This window comes from Rattus norvegicus, chromosome 1 (genome assembly GCF_021556685.1).
Source record: "Rattus norvegicus strain SHRSP/BbbUtx chromosome 1, alternate assembly SHRSP_T2T, whole genome shotgun sequence".
In the NCBI taxonomy this organism is placed as follows: domain Eukaryota; kingdom Metazoa; phylum Chordata; class Mammalia; order Rodentia; family Muridae; genus Rattus; species Rattus norvegicus.
In genome coordinates, this window is record NC_141534.1 from 105,243,223 (window position 1) to 105,263,864 (window position 20,642).

Sequence of the window (20,642 nt, forward strand, 5' to 3'; positions counted from 1 at the left end):
TTGATGTTTTCCAAGAACTACAATTCCCAGCATTCCAGGAAATTATCGGTCCCTCGGTAGGTGGGGCTTACCGGTTAATTTTTGGTATTATGGTGTACAAGGCTTATTTCAGAACTTTAATGTTCCATGGCTTCACTTCGCATTTCCCGATAACCCTACCTAGATTTCAAGTTTTAGAAAACTAGAAGGAAACAGTCTTAAGTCTGTGTAAAAAATACGGAGAAAAGTTTTAGGAATATACAATATATCTGTCTCTTAAATGCGAGTCTACCCAAGGAGCTTCAGACTTTTATTCTGTGACACTCCACATGGTCCATGGATGTATGGAAGTGAATTATTCTGATGATGTCTTCCGCATAATTGAAATATGGACATGGCCATTACAATATGGGGCTGGGGCGTGGCGCGTGGGGGTGGTGGGGGCACAGTTTACACCATTATAACTATTGGCAAAGAGTAATTTCACACGTGGTTGGTGGGCATGCGCAACACAACTTTTGTGCTTGCAAGCAATAGGGGCTATAGGGAATACCGACTTCCGCCGGAAAAGTTCATTTTAACCAGAAGTGTCCTAGAGCGTCGATTTCCGCTTAGATCTTCACGTGGTTGGTTGTTATCGTTACCAGGACGCCGAGGGAGTTTGGATTCTGAACACCGGGGAATCCTAGCGTCTACCCGGGTGTGCCGTGTGCAGAGCTTTCTGAGTGCAGTGTGAGGTGAGCCGCCCCGGTGCCGGAAGGATGCTGTACTGCTGAGCGCTGGTTTGTGTTGAGTGATGACTGACGCAGCTGCTGGGGGATGCGGTGGTTGAGCTGGGGGCGGGGAGCGACCTGTGGGAGTCCAGAGAGCAGGGTCGCAGAGTGTGGCGGTGGAGCCGGCTACCGTGAGCCTGGGGCTGGTGAGTCTGTGAGGGCGACCGTGCTGCTTGCTTGATGTTTGTGTTTACATAGTCGTTGACTGGCTGGAGTCCGAATCAGACACTGGCATGAGAGAGGTGAAAAAGTGAATAGAGATGCGGCAGCATCTTTGGTCTGTCCAAGCCTAAACCGTGTCAGAATTGATAGAAGGGATGGAACAATCTGCAAGCTCGTAGCTGTGCGCTCGAACAGCTGGGAGAGGAGCCTTTTTTCAAATGCTGGGGATCTGGGCCATTTTCCTAATAGTTCCCGTAGGGGAGTTGGCGCTGAGAAAGAAAATACTGAAATTTACTAATTACCGTGATGAATATTGGGGTCCTTGAAGGTATGTGGGTGAGTCTGTGATGGCCTTGGGACCCCTATGAACATGGCAAGGATCTGTGATCAGCCGTTGAGAAGGTGGTGCTGTAAACAAGTTTTAGGGCAAGTGCTTGTTCTGCATCCCAGGCAGGTTGGCGATGGGCCAGTACCCCTACTGAGAAGACTAGCTAGTCATAGTGAAAAGCTGAAAGAGGAGGGGAAGTTCATAATAGCCTCATCGGGCAGTACCTAGCACCCTGGCCTCCACTTTCGAGGATCCCGCCAGTACTACCTCCTAATGTAAACCTCATGACCAGCAATCTTAAATCTCCGTGTTTCTAGACTGACTCAGGTCACGGTTCATTACTTCTACTTCTGCTTGATGTGGCTAATCTGAACCTCCCCAAGCAGAAGTTTAGGCCAGAGGTTTACTTAAGTAGACCAGGCTGGCCTCAAACTTGGCAGCAGTCCTCTTGCTTCTGCCTCCTAAGTGCTGTCTTACAGGAGTGTGTTGTGTAACTCGGAGTTCCCAGATAATTTAAAGGTTTTTTTTTTCCTTAATTGGCTGAGAAATCAGTGGACAAAAGTTATATGGGATCTTAACCTTCCTCTTTCATTTTTCTGTTTCCTCAAAAAAAAAAAAAAAAAAAAACCCAACTCTGGGGTTTCACCTCTACATTTCATTTCCTGTTTATTTTAAAGCTAGTAGATATATGACCTTGTCATATATGCGGGTTGCTGTTGGGTAAACTTGGCCGTTAGTCATTTTCTACTCTTGAATATTTAAGGGCTTGTTTTTGGGGAAGGGGGTGAGATGGGGGATGGGTAGCAGGCACTAGCAGTGGTCTATTTATGTCTGCCTATAGCTGGAGCCAGGCTGGTTCAGGTTGTCTTTAAGAGTGACGTAACCCAATCACAGAAAACCACACATGGTATGCACTCACTGATAAGTGGATATTAGCCTAAAAGCTTGAATTACCCAGGATAAAATCCACAGACCACATGAAGCTCAAGAAAAAGGATGACCAAAGTGCGGATGCTTCACTCCTTCTTAAAAGGCAGAACAAAAATATTCCTAAGAGGGGTTATGGAGACAAAGTTTGGAGCAGAGACTGAAGGAATGGCCATTCAGAGCCTGTCCCACATGTGACATATATATATATATATATATATATGTGTGTGTGTGTGTGTGTGTGTGTGTGTGTGTGTGTGTGTGTGTATGTGTGTGTGTGTGTATATATATATATATACACATACAGCCACCAAAACTAGATAAGATTGATGAAGCTAAGAAGTGCAGGCTGTCAGGAACCGGATATAGCTCTCTCCTGAGAGACAACCAGAGCATGTGAAATATAGAGGTGAATGCCAGCAGCAAACCACTGAATTGAGAATGGGACCCCTGTTGGAGGAATTAGAGAAAGGATTGATTAGAAAGAATTGAAGGGGCTTGCAACCCCATAAGAACAACAATGCCAACCAACCAGAGCTCCCAGGGACTAAACCACTACCCAAAGACTTTACATGGACTGTCCCATGGCTCCAACTGCATAGGTAGCAGAGGAAGGCCTTGTTGGACACCAATGGAAGGAGAAGCCCTTGGTCCTGCCAAGGTTGAACCCCCAGTGTAGGGGAATGTCAGGGGTAGGGTGGGTGGGGAGGGGAACACCCTTATGGAAGAAGGGGAGGGGAATGGGATAGGGGACTTATGTCTGGAAAACTGGGAAAGGGACTAACATTTGAAATGTAAATAAAAATAATGTCCAAAAAAATGTATAGTGTGGCTCTAAGTAATGGAAACTTAATGTATTGTCTTTGCCCAGTGCTTTCTGAGAACACGTTGCCCTTGGCCATTTGGGCTTCAGTAGCATCTGAAGTTGCCCATCTTTCAGGGCATAGAGAGAAGATGGGACCCTAGGATAAAGGTCTCTTTTCCTCTCCCAAGCTTCCCCTCCTATGTCACCACAATTGCCTTTCTACTCTTCCTCAAGATAATAGGAATGCGTGTTGTTTTCTGTGGGGCAGAGGAGAGACTTCATGCCCTGCACTTGCTCTTAGTGACCTTGAGTCTGATTATGGAACAGCATGCAGCCTCATTTGCCCCTTTGAAAACCAGGGACATGGTTTTCAGTGACATACAGTTGACAGTACTGAGTGAAAGTTAAGTAAAATTGAGTTGACACTTGCTGATTTCTAGTCAGTTTTTGGTTTTCAACTCTTAGTCATGTGATGCGTGCCTGTTTGGGGACTGTGCCCATGAATTTGGGTGCTGTGGCAACCCGGGGCTTCAGATCCTCCCGGAGCTTAATTGCAGGTGGTTGTGAGCCCCTGATGTGAGTGCTCAGAGATGGGAGTGTTCAGACATGTAAAACGGCAAACATAGACTCTGCATGGGCTAAAATGGACCATTTACAAGTACACACACACACACACACACACACACACACACACACACACACATACACACACACAAATGTTGGGCAGGACAAATTAAGGAGCAGTTGCCATTCCGCATTAGAACATATCAGCTTAAACTGCGAATGAGAAGCCTGTAGTAGATTAGAACATCATTAAGCAGATGCATTATTTATATATTATGTGCGTTTTGTATATTATGTAAATTACGTGGATTTTCTTTACTGCCAGGCAAGTGCTGAGGACTTGATGGTTCCTGATGCCTGTGGAACACGGGCATCCTCCTTTGTCACTTAAAGTCTTCTCTTCTCACAGTTGAAGACTGAGGGAATCCCCTCTGAATTCTTCCTCACCATCAGTTCAAAATCATGGTCTTTTGTTTGCTTATGTTTGTTCCCTGGATCTTCATAAAAGTAAGAATCGGGCTGGGCATGGTGGCACCCACCTCTAATCCCAGCACTTGGGAGGCAGCGGCAGGCTGATCTCTGAGTTCAAGGCCAGCCTGGTCTACAGCGTGAGTTCCAGGACAGCCATGGTGACACAGGAAAAAAAAAAAAAAGGCAAACAAAAAAGAAAGAGTTGGGCTTTTGTTAGCCGTGTCTACTACTCATTGATGTGTCTGTGAACACATCAATGAGTCAGGCAGGGGCCCTCAAAACTTCATGAGCTGATGTTGGCTGAGTGTCCCACAGCCCCTGACTTTCCAGGACTTTCCGGTGTCTTCGTAGATTCCTGGGTCAGGCCAAGTCCTTCATGCTGCTGATTTTCTGACAAAACGCAGCTGAGTTCCGCCCGTCAGCTCTACTCAAAGGCTCCTCATGCTCACCCGAATCCTGAGGAAATCCAGACGACATGGCCGCTGACGTGAATTTCTGTCAGAAGTCCCAGAGACTGGGAACAGAGGAGCAGGATGGGTCATGTGAGGTGAGGAGAGGCGACTTTGGTTCCATTTCCCAGAATTAGAGTGGAGACATTGGAAGTATCAGACTGTGAGCTCTGTTCCTGGGACAACCTTGAACCTCCAGCTAAGAGCGGGACCTGGGGACAGCTGAAACTCCAGCATTTCCTCATCTTTTCATGACACGTTCATTGTGCTGCTTCTTGGGTTTATCTGCCCATCTATGACTCCCTGGGGAGTCCTGTTTCTGTTCAACCCAGATGGAGAGGACTAGCTTGTCAAAGAGCTAGGTGTATTCAAGTTTAGCTTGTGGAACCAGAGAGTATTTTTGGCTTACTACTTGGAGCACAGCTGAGGAGTGGCCTCCATAGGCCTGAACAATTTGGGCAGTTGTGTCAGTGATACCCCCAGCATGGTTATTGGTTTGTGAAAGCCGTGTCCCCAGACTCACCCCCCCACCCAGTTGTGTCCAGCTGCTAGGTTTTTATTACTTCTGGAAGGGGTCTTTGGACCTCCAATAGAGCCCTCTGTTGCTCCCTAAATTCATGGTGGATTTCCCTACCTCTCCTCTCTCCCAATCTCTCTCTCTGTCTGTCTGTCTCTCCCCCTCCTTCCCTCCCTCCCTCCTGGAGAAAGGTGTTCTATTGTACTTCGAGCCTCTCAGTTACAGTTTAAGCCGCTGTGCTCTATGGTGCATGACAACCGCTCCTTAATTTGTCCCTCCCAATACTTTCTCTGTGTATATAAAATGTTCCTTTTTGGCCTAAGCTGATTCTTTACATGTGCTGTTTTGCCAGCCTGAGCAGTGAAGCACATGCTGTAACGTCGGCCCCCACACCGTTCTAGACAAGCATATTGTAGCTAATAGCTGTGAGCCTACATACAGAATTTTAGTGGAGGAATTGTGTCCTCCTTGGGCGTGGGAGTGACTGAGACATAGTATACAGTCCATGGCAGGATATTTATTTATATACTTCTTTATGCCTGAACGTAAAATGTGAAATCAGTATTTCTGTGGGAAGTTTAATGGTATAACTGGGGTGGGGGAATCACCAAAAACACACGTCTACTGTCTTTCAATGAGTAATTCACAGTGAGTATGTCGTTACAGAGGTTGGTGTCCTTTGAGGATGTGACTGTGGACTTCAGCCAGGAGGAGTGGCAGCACCTGGACTCTGCCCAGAGATGCCTGTACCAGGAGGTGATGCTGGAGATCTACAGCCACCTCTTGGCAGTGGGTGAGCATGGCAGTGGGTCAGCCTGGCTGGCTGGGGGTCCAGGGTGGGCCTCATATTCATTTTGTAGAATTTGGTGGACTGTCAGAGGTCTGTTGTGATTTTTTACTTGTCCTCGTTGACCCCTGTTGGGCACCTTCTAAATGTCACTTTCTGTGTAGCGCTTGGCATTGAATTGGGTACTTAGCCCACACAGAGTTCATTGGATACCCTCTAAAGCCCGAGAAGATAGGTGCACACAAACTCAATGTCCTTCCAATCCACAGGCTATCCCAGGCCAGAGGCCATCCTCCAGATGAAGAACAGAAAGGACACACGACTGGGGCAGGTTGATTTCCTACATCAGAGGTGTGGTCAAGGTGAGTGACTGTTACCAGGTAGAGGTAGATAGCTGAGAGGTGTGATCAGCCTACTGGCTTACTCATCCCCTCAGTAGTGCGCTCCTACATCGCCCCCACCCCCACTCCCAGTTTTCTTTTTTTCTTTTCTTTTTTTTTTTTTCCGGAGCTGGGGACCAAACCCAGGGCCTTGTGCTTGCTAGGCAAGCGCTCTACCACTAAGCTAAATCCCCAACCCCCCAGTTTTCATAGAAAGCACTGTACTACATTTTGTCAGGAGCGTGTACTAGGGACAGAAAGGTGGTTACTGGGGAATATCCATGCTGATGAACCTGCTGATGTTTACTTCTGATGGTCTGTACAAACTCTCAGGCCATGTTTGGAAATCATGAAACAAATCAAAAAGAGATTGCTGCTTGTACATCTTAATTGTCGATAGTTGACATTATCAACTTCGTTAATGTATTGCTTTTGTGCTTAGTAAAATAAATGTTTCCCTCTTATTTATTTTTGCTTCTTAGATTGCGTGCATGTGTGTGTGTTTTTCTCTGTGTGTGTGTTTGTCTGTCTCTGTGTGCTTGTGTCTGTCTCTGTGTGTCTTTGTGTGTGTGTGTCTGTGTGTATGTATGTGTTTCTGTGCCTGTGTGTGTTTGTCTGTCTGTGTGTGCATGTGTCTGTCTCTGTGTGTGTGTATGTCTGTGTGTATGTGTTTCTGTGCCTGTGGGTGTTTGTCTGTCTGTGTGTGCATGTGTCTGTCTCTGTGTGTGTGTATGTCTGTGTGTATGTGTTTCTGTGCCTGTGGGTGTTTGTCTGTCTGTGTGTGCATGTGTCTGTCTCTGTGTGTGTTTGTCTGTCTGTGTCTGTGTGCGTGTGTGTGTCTGTGTGTGTGTGTATTAGAAGAGGACCGAAGAGTGCTAGAGTTAGGTGACAGTACCCGTGTGGGGGGGAACTGAACCTGGGTCCTCTGCAGCAACAGCAGATACTCTTAAGCACCAAGCTCTCTCTAGGCTCTTCTGTGACATCGTCTCATAATTATTTAGAACCTCTCATTACTTGTTATGTAACGAGATTTTCTATGTATATATTATTTTTCGTATGTTTTATCATTTTGCGATCTTCTGAGTCTTTCACCCCATTTATTTATCTCTTCATTAAGTGTCCTTTTTCATCCTGAATCTTCTTTTGTGTCCCCCTAATTGTGGCACCACTGTATTCCTGTTTTATATGTTCCTGTATCATCGTCTCTTACTACCTTTATGTCTCTACTAATTTCTCTGGATAAGCACAGGACACTCACCCCTGTGGAGGTCTGAGAACAACGTGCAGAGTCAGTTCTCTAGAGGTCAAACTCAGGTCATCAGGCTTGATGGCAAGCACCTTTACCCATGAGCCATCTTGCGGGCCCAGCCATCTTTCTTATTACCTTTTAGACCCTTCTATTCAGATCTCTTGGCGAATTGTGTCAACTTGATACCACGTAGAACCATCTGGAAAGAGTCTTAATGAGGGATTGTCTTCATTAGGCGGGTCTGTGGGGAACTGTACTGATTGCCTTCGCTGATCTGGGAAGAGCCAGCTGTGTGGGCAGCTTTGTCCTGCAGCCAGGTCCCCGACTGTGCAGGAGTACAGAAGTCAAGCTAGCTGGAGAGATGCGTGTGCTCAGTCTTCCTCCTCTAGTCACTGCCCGTGATGTGACAGGTTGCCTCAGTTATCCTGGTTATCCCACCACCTTAAACTCCCTGAACTGATGGGACGCTAACCTAGAATGGTACTCTACGATAAGTCCTTTACCCGCTAAATTGCTTTTGGTTGGGGTGTTTTGTCACAGCAGCAGAAATGAAACCAGACAGGCTTTACATTCGAGTTTCGAATGTGCCTTTGTGTGTCCTGAGTGTTTAAGGAAAGGCTGTTTGAGATGCCGCCCTCAACAGGAGGACGTGGGGAGTGACTGCTCTTGGGGGCCATAGGAGGTAGCATAACCCTCAGTCTGAGGTGACATGGGAGTCGATTTTGAGGGCACTCCAAAATGGTTACCCCATAAAGTAATTTTGAATTGGAACAAAAGACCAAACCAAGCAAACTTAGTTGAGTTAGAGCAGTAGTTCTCAAGCTTCCTGATGCTGTGATCCCTTAATTCCTTATGTTGTAGCGACCCCCAACCATAAAAAATTTTTTCATGTAAATATTATGTGTATATGATATACAGAATATCTGATATATGACCCTTATGAAAGGATCATTTGATATCCCCAACCCCTGCAAGAGGTTGCCACCCACACAGGTTGGGAACCACTGAGTTAGAGGATACGAGTAAATGCTTAGAGTTACGAGTAATTGACCACTTTTATATTGGTGGTGTTGAGCTATATTGGAGTTATGTGTATGAGTGTTTTGCCTCATGGATGCCTGTGTACCCCACGTGTGCCTGGTGCTTAGATAGCCATAGAGAGTGTTGAGTCCCCTGGAGCTGGAGTTACAGATGGTTGTGAGTGGTCATGTGGGTGCTGGGAATCTCAAAGCACAAGATCGAAAGTGATTGAAGATGATGCCCAACCTTTGGCCTCCTAAACAGATGTACATATGTGAACACAGTCACAAATACATTAAGTAGATAAATAAGATATAAAGAAAATTAAAACTCGAGAGTGTAAAGATTAGGAGCAGAGGCTTGTGGAGCGTGGGTGAAGTCTATAGATAATCCTTACAAAGGGAAAGAAAGAATAGTACAGCAACAGCACGCGTGAGAAAACGGCCTACATCCTTCTCTTTTGACTTTGGCTGCCATTGACTGTGCCCAGTGATAGCCATGTCTGTTTTCTCCCTTACTTGTTTGTCCTTCTGTATTCATAGCACTAGACCTCTTGCATAAATTGGTTATCTTTCACCAAACCCAATTTCCCAACAAATTGTGTAAGCGATCTTGGCTACTCTGACGGAGGCTTCTGTTTCCTCATGAGGAAAGCAAGGTGTCTGGGTGTAGGTGCACTGTGGGGATGGTTGTGAGGATTCTTGAGTTTATGTGTCCACCACAGAGAAAGTTGCTACATTGCATAGATGTGCAGCATATTATAAGGGCCATGAGAGCATTTCTCACCATTCTCACCGTCGTCAAAATCATTCTACCTGACACAGACTTCTCTGTGTTCGGACTCTGATTCCTCCTCCGTCAAGCTCACTGTGTGTCTGTCCCTTCATCTCTTCTCAACAGGGCAGTCAGAGCATGACTCGCCACAGCAGATTTGTGTGACCACCGCATTTCCAAGGGACGCATCAAGAGTAATCACTAGAGGTGGTTCTTACTGTTCCATTATGGAGGAACCGTGGCAGGGTGGTGACCCTAAAAAGACAGATCAGCAAAACCAGATCCCACCCTCGAGTCCTGGTGCTTTCTTCAGCCAGAAAGCAGTAATCACAGACAACTGTGGTGGATGCGAAGCAGCCGGGGGATCCATTCCTTTAGGCCCCCACCTCATCTCTACACAAAAGGGATCTCCGAGACGTTGCCCGTGTGAGAAGACATTGCAGCCTAACCTGCAAACAGACAGCGAGCATCAAAGCAGTGCCACAAAGCAGCCTAATGGCGTTGTGGACTCTTGTCGTTTGTGCACACAAGGCCTTTCCAGTGCTGTGTGTACAACTCACAGCACAGGAGAGAGAGCATGCACAGGTAACCAGTGTGCCAACGTTCTCAGCCCTAGGTCACCACTTAGGCAGCATGGGATTCTTTCTCAGGACGAGCCGGTTGAGTATACCAAAGATGAGAAGGCCTTCACTGCCGGGTCAGCTTCATGTGAGCAGCAAACAACGAACACGCTAGACTTAGAGACACATTTTATTTGCCACATATGTGGAAAATCCTTTCTTCAGAAATCCGAGTTGAGTTTTCATCCAGGAACAAGCAGAGAGGAGACACGTTATGAATGTCCTGACTGTCTGAAATCACTTACTACCAGTCCATCCAGCCTGCAGGCGCATCATGAAGCTCACACAAAGCAGAAACCTTACACATGCCACGACTGCGGGAAGTCATTCAGTTATGCCTCCCACCTGAAGGTCCACCTTCGAATACACACGGGTGAGAGGCCTTATGTGTGTTCTGACTGTGGGAAGGCCTTTAGCCAAAAGTCAGTCCTCACCACACATCAGAGAATCCACACTGGGGAGAAGCCTTATGCATGCAGCCACTGTGGGAAATTGTTTGTCTATGCATCGGATCTGAGGAAGCACAGTCGGTTTCACACAGGGGAGAAGCCTTATGAGTGCAGAGACTGCGGGAAGGTATTCAGTAATAAATCTCACCTGCCCGTGCATCGCCGGATCCACACTGGTGAGAAGCCCTACAAATGCCGTGACTGTGGGAAGTCGTTCAGAAGAAAGTCCCACCTTCAAGTGCATGGCCGAACACACACGGGTGAGAAGCCTTATGCATGCCCTGACTGTGGGAAGGCCTTCAGCCACAGTTCAGTTCTCAGCACACATCAGAGAATCCACACTGGGGAGAGGCCTTACGTATGCAGCGACTGTGGGAAGGCCATGTCTTCTAAAGCTCAATTGAGTGAGCATCAAAGAGTCCACACAGGCGAGAAACCCTTCGTGTGCGTTGAATGTGGGAAGGCTTTCGGCGGCAGATCTTCCTTACAAGTACACCGCAGAACTCACAGCGGTGAAAAGCCGTTCGTCTGTCACAAATGCGGGAAGGGCTTCCTGCGCAAGTCACAGTTGTCGTCTCACCAACAAACTCACCCTGGTGAGAATCCTTAGGAGCTCGGTGCGAGCGTGTGCAATCATTGGGTCATATGTACCAGCTGAAGGAACATCATTGCACTGAAACAGAAGAAAATGTCCTCGACTGGGAAAGTTTTCAACAGCTGAAGGCTCGTCTTTCATTCTGTGCCGAGAAACCTAAGGTGGGTTTCAAACACAAGTCATATTTCAGTAGACCCAGTAGACCTGACACTATAGATACTGATCATGTGAAAGGCTTTACCACAAAGTCAATTCCTTATCCATGTTTTTAACTTAAATAAAGAGACCTAATTATAGCTATGCATTGCTTATTTTAGAAGAAATAATAATTTTTAGAGAAAAAATAATTTGTAAGAAGTACAGATACCCACATTCGTGCGTTGCTGTTAGTCTGGGTGCACGCGTTTGTGGGGGTTCTTGTGTACTACGAGAACCTTTCTTGAGAAAAGAGATATCTACCCCCTCGAGTATTTCACCAAAACCCAACTCAGGGATTGATGAGTTTATTGGGCATTCAGAACATGAGCGAGGGATACCTTCGGGAGCCTCCACAGTACTTAAAAGTCTCACCCCAGCATGGATGACCACTTGCCCATAACTACATAGATGATGTCCCTTCTTTAGTTAATCTACCATAGTCTTACTTCAGCGTCTTCCAAGTCAGTGAGGCTACAGACCAGTTGACAGGGACGGGTACTTGAGATAACAGCTGAGGGGTTGATGGCCTTCCACACCCTCCCTTATGAGGGAACTTTATAAAGAGACCACAGGTCCAACCTCAAGGCTCATGTAGATGTGATCCCAGCTGCTCTGATGGTGATGACTGATGCTCAGAGGATGTGTGTCTCTGATGTCAGAGCAAGCAGATGTCAAAAGCAACCTCACGTGTCATTTCTTAGGCGTTTATAGACACCTTCCTTCTTTTGATTGAGGTACAGTTTCTTATTGACCTGAACCCTCCCCAAGTAGTCTAACCTAGAGGTGGCCAGTGAGCTCTAAGGACCCACTGGTTTTCAACTCCCAGCTCAACATCACTGATACTGCAAATGCGTCATCATTCCTGGCCTTTCACCTTAGTTCTGTGGGGCCAAACTCGGGTCCTCATGCATGTGAAACAGAGACTTTACTGACTCAGCCATCTCCCTGGCCCTGTATTAGACGTTTAAAGGACCATTGTCATATAAAGAAATCTTGAATAATGATTTGGGATAAATCTCTCTGTAGTTACTGGTTTAAGGTACATATTTACCAAATTGTTGGAAAGTTTGTGGGAAATCATAGCATTGTTTCCCTGTGTTATAGAACATGAATTTTTAAGTGCCAGAAAGCAAGTGACACATCTGTCATTTCTAATGGTGTTTGCTCATTCATTTGTATGAATGTAAGATCTAGCCAGCATTTAAGTATGTATGTATGTTTCGATATCTTCTCCCAAGTCCACAAACACCCCTCGTCACTAGGGCCCCTATGTGGTGGCACTGTCATTACCCTCATCCATGCCCCAGAACTCACTGGAGAAACCCCAACAGTCCTCAGGTACTGACTGAGGTATATGTTGACCTGGAAGGGCAGCTGGGAGGTTGGAAATAGGAAAGTCCACATGACAGAGATGCCATTGGTCAGGATCTCTATGGTGCATGTTCAAGTGAGGAAATGTTACTGAATGTAACAGTAGGTGAGAGCAGGCAGACAAAAGACCACTTAAAAAAAAAAGCTTCTGTGCAAAGTCCAAAAGAGGCAAATGCACAAATATACGCTGTTGTGCATAGGAAAACACACAGCAGGTTCAGCGGTTGCCACAGGAGAACAGAGGGACAGCGTCGTGGTTGTGGGTACAGGGTTTCTAGGTCATAAAAGTGGTCTAGGATCATATAGCAGCCATCATTATGTGGTCTTAGTCACATATGGATTTTCTCTCAAATAAGAATATGTGAACATAGATACAAATTGTTAGGAGACTATAGTTTTTATGTGGTAGTGACAAAGATCTAAAGAGCCCCCAGGGACTGCGGTATGGCTTAGTGCTTGTCTATGCATTTAATCCCAGCAGGAAGAAGCGAAATGGAGTTGATCATACAGTGGTTAAGTGAAAATCCTGTTGAGAATTTGTTGTTGTCCAGCTTTGTCAAAATTTAAGATCCAGCTAAATTTTGGCTAGTTGATGTCATTGACAAACATTTGTGATCATGATCCAAGGCTATCATGGCACATTGCTTTTGGCAGAGTGAAGTCAGATCTCCACAGAATTTGGGTCTCTTGTGTAGCATTTTCCTCTGACTTGAAACATTGCATCCTGGAGAGAGGCTTAGTGGTTACGGATATTTACTGATCTTCCAGAGGACTCAAGTTTGATTCCCAGCATCCACGTCAGGTAGCTCACAACCATCTGTAAATCCAGCTCAGGAGGATCCATACCTCTGGTCCCTATTGTCACCTATACTCATATGTACATAGCCCTACCAACACATACACATAATTTGAAATAAATTTTAAAGGTGCCAGAATCAAACAACTTACAAGTCTCAGGAAGTTACTGAAATGTAAAATGTATAAGGGTCTCTCAACAAGGTTATAAAGTAGTATTTATTGCTGGGCACAAGAGGGTCTCTGATCATAAAGCTGCCTGCAGGTTGTACAGAGAGTTCCAGATATAAATTCATTGCCCCTGCTGGGATGGGTTTTGCACTGATGCAGCTGCCTTTGCGCTATACAAGCCTTTCTACATAACCTCCCATTCCTATTCCAGTCAGCCCATTAGGTCAGTGGTTCACTGAGTTGGACTTCGATGGACTCATTACTTTGATCTGTTATCAGGGCCCTATCTGGTAGAAGCAGGCATTTGTTCACATCTCAGGAAGTCCATCACTTCACTGGAGATCACTGCTGTAGCCGTTGTTGCATGAGTGTGTGTCTGTACAAAGGCCAGAAGGGGCATCAGATCTGGAACTGGAATTACAAATGGTTGAGAACTACCATGTGGATAGCAGGAACCAAACATGGGTCCTTGGCAAGAACAGCAAGTTTCCCTGCCACCCAACCATTTTTTAACTAGGATTTTTTAAGTTCTTTGTACAGCTAGATACTAACCCTCTATCGGATGTCCACTTGGTAAAGTATTTTTCTCATTCTATAGGCTGCTGCTTTGTCTTGATGATAGTGTCCTTTGCTGTACGGAAGCTTTTTAGTTTCATGAAGTCCCATTCATTGTTGGCCTCAATGCCCCTGTTATCAGTGTCCTGTTTAGAAAGTCCGGGGCCAGGGGTTGGGGATTTAGCTCAGTGGTAGAGCGCTTGCCTAGGAAGCGCAAGGCCCTGGGTTCGGTCCCCAGCTCCGAAAAAAAGAACCCCCCCAAAAAAAAAAAAAAAGTCCGGGGCCAATGAGTTCAAACCCATTCCCCACTTTCTCTCCAGGATGTCTGGTTTATGTTAAGGTTCTTGATCCCCTTAGAGTTTTGTGCAGAGTGATAGATCTGAGTCTTTTCATTCTTCTACATGTAGCTGTCCAGTTAGGCCAGCGCCATTTGTTGGAGATGGCTGTCCTTTCTCCAAAATGTAATTTTGGCTTGCCAAAAATCAGGTGTCCTATCCATGTGTGGAATGATATCTATCTAGTCTTCAGTTTGATTCCATTGATCAATGTGTCTGTTTTCATGCCATTACCATGCGGTTTTATTACAGTAGCTTGGCAGACAGCTCGAGGTGTGGAATGGCGAGACAGTTCTCTTATTATTCGGGATTATTGCTTATCCTGTGTGCCATTGGTTGCTTTCTTTTTCTAGGTTACCAAATGAAGCTTAAGATTTGTTTTTCAGCTTTTGCGAAGAATTGTGTTGGAATTTTGGTGGGGATTATATTGAATCTGTGGATTGCTTTTGGTAGGATAGCCGTTTTCACAATTTTGATCTTACTGATCCATGAGCATTGGCAGTCTTTCTATCTTGTGATAAATTCTTTAGTTTCTTTCTTCGGTGTCTTAAAGTTTTCAGTAGTAGTAGTAGTAGTAGTAGTAGTAGTAGTAGTGGTAGTTGTAGTAGTAGTAGTAGTTAGTAAGTAGTACTAGGAGGAGGAGGAAGAGGTAGTAAGTAGTAGTTGTAGAAGGAAGAGGAGGAGGAGGTAGTAGTAAGTAGTAGGAGGACGAGGAAGAGGAGGGGGAGGGAGTAGTAAGTAGTAGTAGGTAGTAGTAAGTAGGAGGAGGAGGAAGAGGAGGAGGTAGAAGTAAGTAGTGGTAGGTAGTAGTAAGTAGGAGGAGGAGGAAGAGGAGGAAGAGGTAGTAGTAAGTAGTAGTAGGTAGTAGTAAGTAGTAGTAGTAGGAGGAGGTAGTAGTAGTAGTAGGAGGAGGAAGAGGAGGAGGAGGTAGTAGTAAGTAGTAGTAGTAGGAGGAGGTAGTAGTAGTAGTAGTAGTAGTAGTAGCAGTAGTAATATACAAGTCTTTGACTTGCTTGGTTGGTGTTACACAAATTGGTTTTTTTTTGTTTGTTTGTGGCAGTTGTGTTTCTCTGATTTCTCAGATTTATTTGTATATAGGAAGGCTACTGGTTTTTGTGTGTTAATTTTGTATCCTTCTACTTTCTGTAAGTGTTTATCAGCTATAGAAGTTTGGGGGTGGGGTGTTCAGGGTCTTATGTATAAAATCATGTCATCTGCAAATATGGATGCTTTGACTTCTTCCCTTCTGTTTGTGTCCCTTTGCTCTTCAGTTGTCTTGCTGTTCTAACTAAAACTTCAATATCATTTGAGTAAATAGGGAGAGAGTGTGGACATTGCCTTGTTCCTGATTCTGGCAGGAATGCTCTGAGTTTCTCTCCATTTAGGATGATAAATGGCTGTGCTCTTCCTGTCGTTTATATCCTCAAACTCCCCAGGGCTTTATCGCTAAAGAATGTTGGATTTTGTTACAGGCATTTTCCGCATCTACACGAGATGATTATGTGGGTTTTTTTTCTTAGTCTGTTTAAGTGGTGGGTGACACTTATTAATATGCGTGCGTTGTCCATCCCTGCTTCTCTTGGATGAAGCTAACTCGATCGTGGTGTGTAATCTTTTTGATATGTTCTTGAGTTCATATTGCAAGTACTTTATTGAGAAGTTTCGCATCTGTGTTCCTAAGGGATATTGTCTATGATATTCTTTTTTTGTTGTTGTTGAGTCTTTGTGTAGTTTTGGTTTGGGATAATAGTGTCTTCATGAAAAGAATTAAATGTGCCTTCTTCAGTTTCTACTTTGCACTTTGGATCGTCAGTGGAGTTAAGTCCGTAAAACAAAGACTCGGGGTCTGCAGTGTGGATTTTTCTCAGGGGAGGTGGCTGGGGACCCAAAGAGCATTTGCGAAGCTCAGAGGATCCAGAGTATACCCAGCGCTGAGTCTTCACTACAAGCAATTGCATGTGAAGATACTATAGAGTGACTAAAGCATGTTTATAAGGAACGGCATGTTTGTTTAATAGATCACCATGGAAAATAAAAACAATGAAATATGGGTAGGGAAATATCTGGAAACCTAAGAAGCCCAAAGAAGAAACAGCACGCTGCCTGAAGCTGCAGGTGGAAATGTCTGTCGAACAGACTGCTTCCTTTGGTCAGTGTGTCAGGGCTCAGCGCGTGCTCAGAAGCAGGATATTTCTCAGACAGAGCAGTTGGCAACATTTCACAGCCTCCCCTGCTGAAAATTCACATTGCCATCTCTCAGTCTTGTTCCATGGGCTGAGCGGCAGCAGCTGCAGCAAGCTCCACACAGGCCCCTGCGACTCCAGCTCCAAGGGATCTGAGGGCCTTTGCTAGCCTTCTTAGGGATCTTGCACACCCGTGCATACATGCACAATATACTCGATTGTTTTAAAGGGCAAAAATACAGGCAGAGGGTATTTTTCAGAATGTGGGTCCAGGTATCTGTAATTACAGAAAGGGGGAAACTGAGGGAGGATGATCGCCTCCAAAAACCAAAGCAGATAAACAATACTGGAAATGGGCGATGTCAGTTTACATTAGGAATAGGTTAATGTTCATGGTGTTTAAAAAATAGCCTGTCAGTGTGGTACAGCGCCACATTTTTCCTTTAATCTTACCCATCTCTTAGTTGTACTGAATAAAAATTCCTTAATTCTGTCCTCCAATATCGTGATCCTATGGGTACCGCCCGTCATGACACTTACTCAGGTAACAAGAATAATCATCAGTAGTCCTGGCACATCAGGACTGGTGTTAGTCGGCGTGACTTCTCGGGAGAGAGCCTAATGCTACTGAAACAAACAAACAAACAAACAAAACAACAAAAGAAAACGGAAAGGACTGGGAGTAACCATTTCCATTTAATTCCTCAGGAGGGTCTACGTTGACGTGGCTGTCTGAACACTGAGGCAGTGTGGAATATTACATCGGGGATTCCCTAGTGTACTTGGGCGGGTCCACCCCCACGCCCCAGAGTACAGAGCTCTGAGGTGTAGGTGAGCAGAGGTGGCATGGTGAGGATGCTGTGCTGCCGAGTGCCAGCTTGTCCTGAGGCACCTGCAGGGGGTTGCAGTGGTTGAGCTGGGACTATAGTCCTGTGGAAGTCCAGTTGCTGATGTAGCAAGTACAGTACTTTATGGCTGGGGAGACCCTACCAGGAGGACTGGCTCTGGGACAAACACTGGCCCGCAGGAAGAGAAAAATAGCATAAAGAAAGTAAAACCGGAAAACTAATTTATCCACGGTTTGTGCCCAAACTGAGAAGACAGTGATTCTCAATTTTTTGCTTATGCCTTTTCTGTTCCAGAGGTACAGCTTGCAGAGGGATAGAACAGTGCTATCCCTCTTTGTCCATTTGCCTCTAAACCCAGTCAGCAGAGCTGGCTGGGGGTGGTGCTTTTGGGCAGGTGCTAGGGTTTCTGGGGAATTTCCAATCCCAGAGTACTCTCTGTCTGGAGACAATTTTAAAAAAAAAGAAGAAAATGTAGTCCCTACTTCTTGTGTCCTTAGGATGTATATGTGTATGAACCAGTGCTATGTTTTCCCTCTCACTCCATGATCATGGTGTCTGACTGACAGATAGCCAAAATTATACCACTTCTGTATTAGGACATGCTATTCAAGCAGCGTTTGGGATTGACTCTAGGAAATTAGATTCTTTGGGAGATATCTGTTGGCTTTCAAGGCCTCAATGACCGGAAGGTAAAACTGCAGTTCGTGGTCCTCAGGATACTAAATGTTATCCACGTTGGCATTCTGGTGTAGCGAAGGTGACTCCTTATGGATAGGCACGAAGCCGTGTGTAAATTGAGGTCCTGGCGCACAAGTGCAGGTTTTTGAACCACGAAAGGAATTGGGTCTGTGAATTTAAATGATGCGTGAGAAAGGATTATGCTGTGTGACGTGTCATGTATTGATGCAGAACTAGCATCGAAACTAAGTAGAAAACAGAAATTCCCCACCCCACCCCCTTGAGTTTTAAAGACAAGAGGAACAACCAAAGGTTGTCTCTGGGTACTGAGCACATGAGATAATGGGGGCAGTGTATCATGGGAGATTTATCCCTGCCCTCTCTTAACTCTGTGACCACAGGGCAAATTACAGAATAGCACCCAGCCTCAATACCGAAGGATACCGGGCATGACTGAAGTGGCTGTGTGGAAGTTCAATAAAAAGGAAGTTTGTGGCTTGCTGGGTTTGATTTGTAGTTCTACATGCCCAGGAGGTGCTGGTCTTGATGAGCCTCCTTCATCAGACTCCCACCCAGTGCTAATGCATATCACCTGCATCCTCACTCTGGCAATGACTAAGTTAGACTCCGGTAACAAGAGTGGGACTTCCCTAAGCTTGGCTTGCTTTGCCAAGTCAACGTAGCGGGTCATTTGGGTCCTGAGGTCAGTGTTGGGCTAGTGGTCACATGGTCACTGACTTCCCAGAACTCTCCAATGTCTCTGTAGATCCATGACCGTGCCACATCATCCAGACGGCAGTACTCAGGTGATGCCACAACTGACCTCTGCCCAGCAGCTCTGCTTAGAACCTCTAGTCGCCCACCCTGCTTCTAGCTCCTGTGCAAATCAGATCTCCTAGCAAGAGACTCCTAGAGTAGGAACCAGTGAAAGCACATCTGCTGATAGGAAATTACCCCAGAGACCCACAGCACAAGAATGGGGTGGGTCATGTGAGGCAAGCAGGAGCTTTCCTGGGTTCAGATCTCCAGAACTAGAGACAGGCACTGAAAGTAGCAAGTCCCGGGCTCTTGGTTTCTGAAATGGGAACACAGGAGACAGGTGCCCCTCATCACATCCTTTCGTGACATGCTGATCATGCTACCTCTTGAGTTCTTCATTTAGATTTGTCCTTGTGACTCTTCTATACCCCAAACGAAGAAGGTAACTACAGACCAAGGGACTTTTTCCCATTGAGCACAGCTAGTTAAACCAATGAGTTTATTGTGTTTACCTAAGGGGCATTAGTAACTTGGGCACCTGTTTCACTGGAAAGCCCTGTCTCGGCATGGTGGAAGAGTCATGAGAGCTAGAAGACTCCAGGGTTTCCTGTGCAGCTGGCAGAGAGCTGCATTATTGAAGAATCTCCTCTTCCCACCCTCACTCCCCCGTTGAATATTTCTGTCCATCGAAATAACAGCTACCCAAAAACTTCTTTCATACACGAGTTCAGATTGCCAAGTCATCAATCCTTCGTTTTTCTCTCTCTCATGCCTGCTCACTGGCCTTTAGTTTTGTTTTAGATACATTTGGGCTATGTTAACCAGGATGACCCAAGCTTACATCAGTCCTCCTGCCTTTGCTTCCCAAGAAGACTGTACCACTACTATAAGCTTCTGGGTGATATTTGAAAGCTTAGCATGTGTATTTTATTTTATTTTATTTTATTTTATTTTATTTTATTTTATTTTATTTTATATGTATGGATATAGTTTCGCCTGCAGGTATGTCTGTGCACTGCATGTGTGCCTGGTACCTGTGGGGCATAGAAGAGGTTATCTGTTCCCCTGGAGCTAGAGTACAGATGGTTGTGAGCCACTATGTGAGTGCTGGGACTCAAACCCACGTCCACTGGGAGAGTAAGTTCTCTTAACTGCTGAGCCATCTCTCCAGCCCTGAAAGCTTAGTATCTCGAAGTAATACTTTGGAAATGTTTAGTAAGCTATAGTATTAAATTGATTCCATCTGTTTCTTTTGAATATGACTACCAGAGATTGTGAGAGGACTTAGAGCATTGGTTCTCAACCTGTGGGTCACAACCCTCAGGGAGGGGGGGGATCACATACCAGATATCCTGCACATCGAATAATCACGTGATGTTTCCTAACAGTAATAAAATTACAGTTATGAAGCAGCAATGGAATAATTTGATGATTGGGGGGGGTCACCACAACATGAGGAACTGTATGAAAGGGGCGCAGCATTGGGTAGGCTGAGAGCCGTTGACTTATAGGTGTTCATTATGTTTTCACTGGAGAGCGTTGGTCCAGAGGCTTGGTGAGATTTGAATTAATTAGCAAGAGCACTTGACAGTGTGGGTGGCATGTTGTATTCTGTCAGGTGTGCACCATGTTGGGTCATCTCTCTGCTGTGATTAAAAATTGATCACTGGGTTCAGGTCTTATCAATTCAGCCCTCCTTTATGAAGACCCCAGAATGGTTTCATCAGTACAGGTAATAGCTACCCTCCCCCCTCTTTTAACGAAAAGAAAAGGTGCTGCTGTTTGTAACTGCCTTCCAGGCTGTCCTTCTGTAGTGTAGATCTTACCACCAACTCTTTCAGGTAGGACAGAATCATGTCTGGTATCCTTGATAAAGAAAACAACTTAAATATATAGTAGC

The 20,642-nt window shown here is 45.4% G+C and overlaps 1 protein-coding gene across 5 annotated transcripts in view; it reads left to right on the forward strand.

The window, feature by feature from the left end:
* The first annotated feature begins 626 nt into the window (after positions 1 to 626).
* The window catches only part of Zfp819 (zinc finger protein 819), a 32,543-nt gene continuing 12,527 nt past the window's right edge, over positions 627 to 20,642 (forward strand). The window contains exons 1-5 of one of the 5 annotated variants that reach the window (NM_001014017.2): positions 627 to 716; positions 4,361 to 4,556; positions 5,642 to 5,768; positions 6,032 to 6,124; positions 9,312 to 11,145. In NM_001014017.2, the coding sequence (NP_001014039.1) occupies positions 4,485 to 4,556; positions 5,642 to 5,768; positions 6,032 to 6,124; positions 9,312 to 10,864 (1,845 nt within the window). In that variant the 5' untranslated portion in view covers positions 627 to 716; positions 4,361 to 4,484 and the 3' untranslated portion in view covers positions 10,865 to 11,145. Of the gene's footprint in view, positions 762 to 802; positions 899 to 4,360; positions 4,557 to 5,641; positions 5,769 to 6,031; positions 6,125 to 9,311; positions 11,146 to 20,642 lie in introns of those variants that run through there. The other 4 variants (XM_087555228.1, XR_015623683.1, XM_087555236.1 and 1 more) reach the window with 4 other exon arrangements.